General features: G+C 43.0%; 1 protein-coding gene and 1 long non-coding RNA gene across 2 annotated transcripts in view; one reads left to right on the forward strand and one right to left on the reverse strand.

Annotated features, from left to right (window-relative positions):
* Atxn10 (ataxin 10) overlaps positions 1-10,910 on the reverse strand; it is a 114,058-nt gene that overhangs the window by 93,684 nt on the left and 9,464 nt on the right. Inside the window, exon 2 of the mRNA XM_048353975.1 lies at positions 423-614. Coding sequence (XP_048209932.1) covers positions 423-614 — 192 coding nt within the window. The remainder of the gene's footprint in view (positions 1-422; positions 615-10,910) is intronic.
* LOC125357225 lies at positions 9,856-10,318 on the forward strand. Its single transcript, XR_007212095.1, has 2 exons — positions 9,856-9,920; positions 10,219-10,318. It is a non-coding gene; the product is annotated as an uncharacterized LOC125357225 (long non-coding RNA).

The raw sequence follows: 10,910 nt of genomic DNA on the forward strand, positions 1-10,910 counted from the left end.
TAATGAACAGGCGCGGGTGGGGGGTGGGCTGCAAAAAGGGCAAATGAGGATGAATATGGTCCAGATCATTTATTTGTATACATGAAAATAGAATAATGAAGCCTGCTGAATTTGTTTTAAGGAGGAGGAAGAGGAACAAATCCCATCACTATTTCAACAGAATCAAATTCTTCAAAACACCTCATAAACACAGATAGGAAATGTGAATGACCCTCACTGTCAAAAACCCATTACATGCTACATCTGCGTGGGTGTCTCAGCACCCCAAAAGGTGCCAGCATGCAGGATTCTCCCAGCGGCAAAAACAGCAGTTGACTTTATGAAACCCAACAACGCCTGGCAGACACAGGAGTGAGGCGAAGGGGGGCGGGGGGGGGGAGGAGAAGGGAGGAAAAAGAAGGAGGGCGGGGAGGTAGCACTACCTGATGGAATTCTGGTTCAGAGAGCACTCAATGCAAGCGTTCCGGAGACACCTGAAGCACTCAGTTATTAACTGCAGACTGGAAGCCAGGTGCTCCACTTGGGATGAGTCCCTGCAGGCCAGTTCAACGGTCTGAGAAGATTTCCTCAAGATATCCAGGACTCTTTGGAAGATGGTCCTAGGCGCTGTTTCTCTGGAAGAGGATAAAGCTGTTATAAGCCACAAAAAAGATTGTAATTGCTAAGTGTCCTATTCAGTAAACAGTCTTACCTGCTTCTTTGGGGAGGTGGATTGGCCTACTCCAGTTCCTTAATTACAACACAGACCACAGGAACTGTGCGGACAGCATGCCTACTGCGTACGAGGCACTGCTCACAGTCCACTCATCCTCCCACTTAACCTTCCTAACCACCTGAGGCCAGCATTGCCCCTCCATTTTACCAGCAAGATGAGTGAGGCGGGCAGGAGCTGGATACCTAGCCAGCAGCGTCAGCCACTGAGAGACAGAGCCACACTCCTAGCTAAGGCACTCTGACCACGTGCTCCCAGATGTGCCTAAGTTCTCAGGAGAACGCATCGGCATCCGCGAGGGCTGCTCAGTGTAGCCAGCATGCTTGCACCCAACTCCTACATACTCAATTACACCTGAAAGGAGGGAGGTGAGAGGCATGCCACTGAGAACACATGGGGGGCATGCTTCTCAGGGCATTCAGCCTGCATGCCCCTCGTGCCAGGAGAATGCCTACACTGCCCCTGGTCCAGACATCTGAGCAGCAGTTCAACTTCTTCCTGCCACCAAGAACCCAAAGAAACAGCAAAGTGTTCTAATACTGGGAGAAAAATTGCCATGGTGGACAACTTAAGAGGCTCATAGACCACATCTTGTCTTAACTAAGAGTCATAGGACCCTACATTTCATCCTTGATTAAGCTGGACCGCAGAAGCCCCAAACGAACAGTGAGCTACTTGAGAGCAAAGAAGACATTCCACCCAGGTACTCTACCGTTCCAGAGCCAACAGACACCTCCCGCCAAAAGGTCCCACCTCAGGGCTTGTGGAAAGACAACACAAGTCACAAATACATCTTATTTTCTTCTCGGTCTGGGCCTTTGATATCATCGGCCAGTCCATATGTCAAATGTTACTAAGATTGCTTTATTTCTGCTTTAACCAAACTCACAAAAAAGTCACAGTGACTTTAAAAGGCTTAGCTACTTCAGTCACAAAAGTCAGTACTTCAGAGAACAATTAAAATTCAACTGTTAGACATTCCTATTAGATAGGAATGCATACCCTAAAGACAATATATAAATGAACTGTTACATTACAAAAAAAAAAAAATCCTTTGAATTACACCAAAGGTAGAATTTCATTTCCTTCAAGTTTCAACACATCTGTAGGTTTAATCTTGGCAAGTCCTGTTCAAGTAAAAATTTTTTTTTTAAAAAAACCTGCCTTTGATTATATGTCACAAGTTAGCTAGGTCTAATATACTGTCCAAACCCACAATTTACAGTTAACTCGTCAGGTGGGCCGCCTCCCACAGAAAGGAAGCTGACTGCTAGTCACTGCAGGGAGGCAGCTAAGACTCACGCTTCTTAAGATTTATTCTAATACCTCCCGTTTCATTAGAAGCTGGCTTATGTGGTTTAATCACTGTTGCTAAGAAAAACTAAGTGAAACACACACAAGTTCAGAGATTAAAATAACAACTGCTGATTTGTTACTTAAAGCCACAATGCCTTGCTCACTAATTCGCTTGGACAGATCAAAACCATGTATCTCCTGCCACAAACAGTGGAGGGAAATTCTGAAATCCACCTTTGCAGACCTGCAGCCCCAGCTCGGTATGCTCTTTCCGTCCACGGTGGCATCCAGGACGCAAGCTCTTCCCCGCCACCCAGACCAATCAATCTATTCTGCAGGGGCACATATTTTCTCTGAAGAGATTGCGGAGAATATTTTAGGCTTTGACAGCCAGAAAGTCTCTGCCCAGCTTCTCAACCCTGCCTTTCATCACAAACATGGCCACAGGGGACAGACAAACGAATATGACATGACTGAGTTCTAGTAAAATGAACTGTGGACACCACAACTTAAAACTCTTACAATTTTCATGAGACTTGAGCACAGAATGCAGGCAAAATCTCCCAGATGGGAGGCGAAGACGCATCTCGGGTGTCACTGGGAGCTAGTGGTAAACCTGGTACAGGAACAGAGAATAATGCAGGACAGAAGTGAGGGCCACACGGAAAGGTTCCATGGGCTAATGAAGGGCACTGAAAACCACAGGAGGTTCTGCACAAAGGTCATGCATAGCACCAGACTTGTGAAAGAACTGACCACAGGGCCAGAGCGTGAGGACAGCACACTGAGTCAGTTGCATGCTGAGGGGCAGAGAACAGGTTCTATCTGGATTTTGATTTTCTGCACTAAGGTCCCTTGGAGCTTTCTGCATGCCAGGCCAGCATGCCACCACTGAGCCACACTAGTCCAGACACATCAGCCAAAGATACTATCAGTACTTTGGCATTATCAATAAATTGGAAAAGTGTACCCGCTGTTTGCAAAAAGAGAAATGGAGATTTATGAGAAAACCAAAATATCAAGAAACTGGTTTGAGATTTGTTCAATTTGAGGTTATCTATTAAAAATACAGGAGAACAGCTATAACTCAAGGCCTCATATTTGCTTGGGAGGTTTTTGTCATCAAAAAATCTGCCACCTGAAAACATGAATTTAGTCTGACATTTTGCTACTGAAATACAAATGGAGTCTCACATTTTTCTCTCTTTGGGTTGAAACTAAACTCTTAGCCTGTGGATTCTCTGTATTACTTGAGATGTAAGCTTGTAGATATGTCACAAGTATTGGCATCTTTTGTACTCTTAAGTCCTATTATATCTATATCTACAGCTATCTATCTATTTATCTATCTATCTATCTATCTGCATATGTCAGGACATGTGTAGGCCTATATATAATAGTGACATATATATATATACATATATGATAATTGGGTGCAGTGGTATTTGTTGTATATTTACCATTTTTAATTCCACTAGATGAAAAAGAGGCCTTCATTGTTCCATCTAACTAATTTTATTTGTGATTCCACTTTTTTAGACATGAGCATAACTATTTCTGTTTGCTTCTGTTACCATTTGTTTGGAATGCCATTTTTACCATGCCATCAAGCAGTAAATAGATTGGTTGAGCTCAATCCAAAATTATGTAAATTTTAACTTCTATATTGAGAGTATTAAGGTTAAAATTTACTAATAACATATATTCACTAATTATTTTTTCTTTTAATAGTTTATGATCCTTTAGTGATTCTCATTTGCTTATGTACTCTTCTTGTGATATTTTTTCTCATTCTTATGGCTGTGCATTTATCTCTTTATTTCCTTCTATTAGGAAATAAATATCTTTAGTTTGCATTAACATGGAAAGCCTTTTGTTTCTTTGATCTTTGAAGAATAATTGTGCTTTTATAGTTATACAAGTTGGCTGTTATTTTTTAATGTCTGAAGCACATCACTCTTTCCCCTCTTTCCTTTTATAGTTTTATTATAAATTGATGCTATTATATTTGACTATATGATGATTTTACATATTATGTTGTGCTTATCCCTCGGTCTTTTAATATTCTTTTGTTTCATATTCCTTTGCTTCATATGCTTGATATTTTAACCATACTATGATATTACAGGCTCTTTTGAGGACACATTTAATTATTTGAAAAATTACTATATTTTTATATCTATTACCCATAATTTGGTAAATTCCCAACAATTTTTATACTGAATATGTTTTCTATGCCTTAGATTTATAGATTGTATCCTTTTTCTATGCTGGTAATTTGTGTGTTGTTCCTTTTAATGGTGATTCAGATGTCTTGTATGCTATATTCCTACTTGCTTAATTTTTATCTTCACTAATGCTTGAGTGGTCTAATTTCTCTACCTGGTCTTCATATCCTGAAATTTTGGCTTTGACATGATTAAATTTATTGGTGAGGATTTCCACTGAATTGTGTATTTCAGTTATTGGTACATTTATTTGAAAAGTTTTAATTTAAAAAATCCTTATGCCTTCATTAAACTCAAGTTTTACACCTTTCATAAAAAAAAAAAAAACAAAATAAAAATACAGGAGAAAGTTGGGTGCTAGTGGCTCCTCCATATAATACTAGCTACTCAAGACTGAATTGCACTTCGAATACACCTCAAGATCTGTCCGAAAGGCTCTTATCTTCAACTAACCAGCAAAAAGCTGTAAGTAGAGGCATGGCTCAGGTGGTGGAGCACTAACTATAAGCAAAAAAGCCAAGTGAGAGCTCAAGAACCTGAGCTCAAGCTCCAGTACTGGCACCAAGCGATGGAGAAAGAAGAACGAAGTGTGGAGTTGGCAGGTCAACAGACAGTTCGAGAGTTTGTGGAGAAAACTCTAGCTAGAGAAGAAGGTTATCAGTACAAAATGGAAGGGAGCAAAGCCCAAGACTCAAAGCCGTCACTGCGTAAGGAAACACAGGGGAAAGAGGAGCAGTGTGGCAAGTGCTGGGGTCCAAGCCGCCATGGGGCTCAGAAGAACCGAGGGCGTCTTCTTAGGCAGGAAGAATTACAGCTACATAAACAGAGGAGAACAATCCAACAGAAGGGAGGAGACTGGTGACTTAAAGGCGAGAATGGGAAGACATGTATAAAGGAGCTTGAGGGGGAAAAGAAGTGCCTGGCCACTGGTGTAGACCTGCGGGAGCTGGCTTTGGACAGACTGCTCACCACCTCAACAGAGGGGAGGGGAGAGCATGAATGCAGATCCAAACAGTCGTAGAGACTGGCGCCTAAGCTATTCGGTAGTACTAGTCAGTATCATCCTACTCTATAAACGTTTGAAGGCATTTCACTGGGGAGGGGGCGAGAAGTTTGTTTTTTAATGTTTCAGACATTTTATTTGTAACAAAAGGAGTTACAGGATCTTAATACATAACCCAGGCTAGCTTCTAACTCCCAATCCTCCTGCCTCAGACTCCTGAGTGCATAAGTGTGTGGCACCATAGCCAGTTTACCTTCCGGTCATTCCTATTTTCTCAGTAAAGCAGAAAAGGCTAGGAGTGAGGATGATGGAGAGGCCATGGCTAAGTAGGAGATTGCAGATAAGACGATTAATGGACAAAAGGACTGCAGGTCGACTTTGAAATAAGATCAGGCCAGGCATGGTGACATACTTGTAATCTCTCAGCACTCAGAAGGCTGAGGGAGAAGGACTACAAGTTCCAGGTCAGCCTGAGCTACACAGTGAAACTCTGTTCTCAGAAAACAAAAAAACAAAACAAAAGACTAAGGCTAAGCAGTACACTGCTTAGGAGAAGAAACTTCCTACTTATGAAGAGCTTTGTTTCTTTCAGATCAAGATGACAAAACAGATTTGATAATACAGGGTCTTCTGCTAAGGTGCCAGGGAAGGACTTGTTAAAAACAAAAGCTCCATGGGAAGGGGAGCCCAGGGGAGCAGAAAACCTAGGAGGAATTTTCCACAGAAATTACAAAACTCACTTGTGAATTTCTAATAAAGTATTTATTGAGATTTCATTCTGAATGGCACTGAGGTCACAGGTCAATTTAAGAACCGAGGAGGAGGAAGGAACCGACAGGCAGAATGCATAGATGAAGATGAGAAGAAAACCCAAGGCCAATGATACAATAATGTGTAGACTATCTAAAAGAACTGACTAGAGGGCTGAGAATGTGGCCTAGTGGCACAGTGCTTGCCTACCATGCATAAGGCCCTGGGTTCAATTCCTGAGTACCACATTAAGTAAAATTAATTTAAACCATCCATTAAAAAAACAAACTGACCAGAGAACAATCCCGGAACTGTGGAGTCATCACAGCACGGTTGCAGAAGTACCCAGGCTTAGGCACTGTGTGACAGGGGAGGACAGGACCAACCTGAGCCTCAGTGCTGGCTGCTCTCAGCTCCACTGTCACAGGAAGACCCTTCTGTGGGTCCAGGGAGACAGCCACAGAAGCATCCTAGCCAGCACTCAGGGGCAGGAGGCGGCTCTGCCTGGGGCAGAGATTCAATGAACAGACCAAGATTGAGTCTTGGGTTCCAGGGAGCTACAGACACCAGAAAAAAAAAAAAAGACAGGAAAGCCTTTCCAGATGTGTGTATTCAAACAGAATAACAGAACCCATTTAAAAAGACTTGAAAGGGGCTGGGAATATGGCCTAGTGGCAAGAGTGCCTGCCTCATATACATGAGGCCCTGGGTTTGATTCCCCAGCACCACATACACAGAAAATGGCCAGAAGTGGCGCTGTGGCTCAAGCGGCAGAGTGCTAGCCTTGAGCAAGAAGAAGCCAGGGACAGTGCTCAGGCCCTGAGTCCAAGCCCCAGGACTGGCCAAAAATAAAAATAAAAAGACTTTAAGGTAGCAGGAAGAGCAATGGGATTAAGCAGAATGAAATCAAAGTACACTATATGCAATATCGAAGTATCACAATAAAATCTTTTTGTACAATTCCTATTTGCTAATTTCAAAAAATGACAAAAACAAAGACAGGTTTCCAAAGCTTGGTGTTTCTCCCAGGTGAGCACTGCCCCCTCAGGACTGAGGAGAGAGGGAGCAGGCCAGCCAGGGGTTCATGGTGTCCACTGAGCTGGGGGAAAAGCAAATAAAAGCTCAGTAACAACAACAACACAGAACTGACTTCATCATGAGGGGTCCTATACCACACTGCTGCCACTTATCACTGAAGTCTACAAGCTGTATTTAATGGCTTTTGACACTGCTTTCTGTTCTCCACGTGAATGTGGTGATGACAAGTTCAAATGCGCCTCTCCGTGCCAGGCCCGGTTCCCGGTACTGTCCATGTGAAGGTCACACTGCACTGCAGGGGTCATGACATGTGATGAGTGCACCTGACTCAGACAGTCCACCTTCTGAACTCCGCCTGCCCTGGGCTGTGGCCATGAGGGCTGGCTCGGCCTCGTCAGTCCCAGGCCTCTCTGCTTTTCCGTGTCTTACTCACAGTGCAGCGACCAAGCCCTTGGGCCTAGTAACCACAACAAAGACCGGAAGAATGGAAGAGCTGAACCTCTCCTCTCGGGGTTCTGGAAGGCTGAACCCTACCTTTTTTTTTTTTTTTTTTTTATTTGCTGGCTCAAACCCTTTCCTGTCTACTTTGTCTACTTAAGATAATTGAATGAGAGGTGGCTCACCCTGACCACTTCTGTATTTTGAAGCTGAGTCAGAATACCTTACTTACCAAATGGCTCCCTGTGGTATTCCAGCTCATGGCATAGGTAAAAATAAAGGAAATTGCCATCATACTGGACAAAGTTCTTTTTATAGTGGGACTTAATTGAGGTCCTCTCTCAACAAAGTTGAACTGAATCATGCCTGAGTCAATATACCATATGGTGTGCTTAGCTAAGTTGATGACTCCTGTGGGTTTTTGTTTCAGCGTCGTTTTGTTCTTTTAGTACAGCCAATGACCCTTACTGGCCGCAGGCTCAGTAATGTTTGGGGAAACCCGTGTGTGTGTCTGTGTGTCTCTGTGTATGTCTGTGTGTGTGTGTGTATACATTTGTGTATACCCAGATGAGAGCTTTTGTTAGTTCTGTGGTATGTTGGCCTCCAAAATACTAAACCTATTCACTTTCTTTATGAAATAAGCACGTATTTATACAATTGATTAAGAATGCCAAACAAGGGCTGGGGATATAGCCTAGTGGCAAGAGTGCCTGCCTCGGATACACGAGGCCCTAGGTTCGATTCCCCAGCACCACATATACAGAAAACGGCCAGAAGCGGCGCTGTGGCTCAAGTGGCAGAGTGCTAGCCTTGAGCGGGAAGAAGCCAGGGACAGTGCTCAGGCCCTGAGTCCAAGGCCCAGGACTGGCCAAAAAAAAAAGAATGCCAAACAATTCACAATAGCCAAAATATGGACACAACCCAGATGCCCCTCCACAGACGAATGGATCCAAAACATATGGTACTTATACACAATGGAATACTACATAGCGATTAGGAATGGTGAAATATTGTTATTCGCAGGGAAATGGTCAGAACTCGAACAAATAATGTTGAGTGAGACAAGCCTAGAACACAGAAAACAAAGGGGCATGATCTCCCTGATATATGACTGTTAACAAAGGGAGACGGAGAGACAGTAGAGACCAAGTCTGTGAACACTGTATATGTGCTTGATACAGTGTATATTGCATATGTGTCTACCTGACCTAGACAAGGGATGGAAAAACAGGTTGTAAGATATCACAAGAAATGTACACACTGCCCTACTATGTAACTGCACCCTCTTTGCACAACACCTTGTAAAAAAATTTATGTTCAATTAATAAAAAATAAAAAGAAAAGAATGCCAAGTCGCCAAGTGCCAGTGTCTAACAACTATAATCCCAACTACTCAGGAGGCCAAAATCTGAGGGTCACAGTTCAAAGCCAGCCCAGGAAGGAAAGTCCATGAGCCTCTTAGCCCCATTTTCTGTGGGCCCAAGTGGTAGAACTCCAGCCTTAAGCAAGAAATGCTGAGACAGCCACCCAGGCGCTGAGTTCAAGCCTTGGAATCAGCACCCACACACTGAAAAAAAGAGAAAGAATCAAGTCATTTTCTATCCCTTGAAACCATAGACCTCTGTTATATTTAATCTGTGCTGCCCCTTCCTAATTTCTCTTTCTTTATTCTTCTCATCTCATATCTAATGTCCCAAGACAGTAATGCAACATCACTAAATATTCTCGTTATTTGCTAAACGGGAAGGTAGGTAGCAAGGCTACAGAAGCAGAGGAGAACCTGCTCTCACAGTTTCTACTCGGGAAGCTACCAGACCACAATGTACTTGTTTGTTTTCTGCCAGTCCTGGGGCTTGAACTCAGGGCCTGAGCACTGTCCCTGGCTTCCTTTTGCTCCAGGCTAGCACTCTACCACTTAAGCCACAGCGCCACTTCCAGCTTTTTCTATATATGTGGTGCTGAGGAATCGAACCCAGGGCTTCATGTATACGAGGCAAGTGCTCTACCACTAGGCCATATTCCCAGCCCCCAGAATATGCTTGTAATTGTGAGAAAAGGCATCTTTTCTATCAAAGTAGTTTGCTTCCTTTCTGTTACTCTTGAGAGAATGGTTTTCCTGAAGGGTTCCTGCTCTGGCCAGGTGGCTTGGCCCTTGTTAATTACATTTTAGTTATATACATCCTTCTCCTTAAGGCATCCTGTTAGAAGGTCTTTGGACTTTTCTTGCATCTTGTTAATTAAGCCACATCCGTTTGCAGATTCTAAACCTGAACTCAGACAATTCAGGCAGAGGGATAGAGCCTGCTGAGTTAGGGATAAAAAGGGAGCAGCCTGCCTGTTCTGTGTGCTTGCTTGCCAGACTTGTGGCAAACGGTGCACCCTTCTACAGAAGTCAATGTTAGTGTCCTTCCTGTGGGATGCTCCAACATCCCAAATTATTCTAAAATAAGTCTCTGTCAAGCCTAGAACACAGAAAACAAAGGGGCATGATCTCCCTGATATATGACTGTTAACAAAGGGAGACGGAGAGACAGTAGAGACCAGGTCTGTGAATACTGTATATGTTCTTGATACATTGTATATTGTATATATGTCTACCTGACCTAGAGAAGGGATAGAAAAACAAGACGTAAGATATCACAAGAAATGTACACACTGCCCTACTATGTAACTGTACCCTTTTTGCACAACACTTTGTCAAAAAATTTGTGTTCAATTAATAAACAAATAAATAAAAAATAAAATAAAATAAGTCTCTGTGAAGTTCTGTGAAAGAGATCAACAAAGACTTTCCATGGGAGGCGAAATGTTAAATTATAATAAGATCATCGATGTGTGTGGGGGCATAGGAATTAAAAAGGTATTAAGACATTTATAAGTTTAGTACTACAACTATGACTTCCAATTAGTAGTTAGAAACAAGCTGAGTATACTCATTATACTGTATTAAATAGTTTCGAAAGTACCAATCTTTCCCTAAAGATGGCAGTCTGGAAGCACCAGTCATTCTTAGCATTTCCATTCCTAGGAATCCAGTGACACAAGAGACCAGGTTCAGAGGAGAGAGAGTGGAAGAATGGAACACTGTAGAGAAGGTGGCAGGGAGGCAGAAGCAGTCACAGCAGAAGAAAAACACAAAGTTTGGAGCCGGGTCTAGCTCTCCCAACTGGAGTTGGGAGACACAGTAAGAGGACAACATCAGATAGAATCCAATCACATTCAACCCACAAGATTTGTCCCAGCACATGGACCTGGTGAGCAGTGACGATGCACTGTGAGAGACAGAGAGAACTAAGACACTCTGTCTCTCATAACCCAGGGAGAGAAAGTTGCCATCTCGGCAGTCTCTCTGGGAGCCCAGGGACAAGAAACAATCACAGCTTAACAACCCGGACACTTTGCGACAGGACTTGGGAATCAATCAGTTCTAGAAGCTGTGTGAGAG

Source organism: Perognathus longimembris, chromosome 1 (genome assembly GCF_023159225.1).
Source record: "Perognathus longimembris pacificus isolate PPM17 chromosome 1, ASM2315922v1, whole genome shotgun sequence".
Taxonomy (NCBI): Eukaryota; Metazoa; Chordata; class Mammalia; order Rodentia; family Heteromyidae; genus Perognathus; species Perognathus longimembris.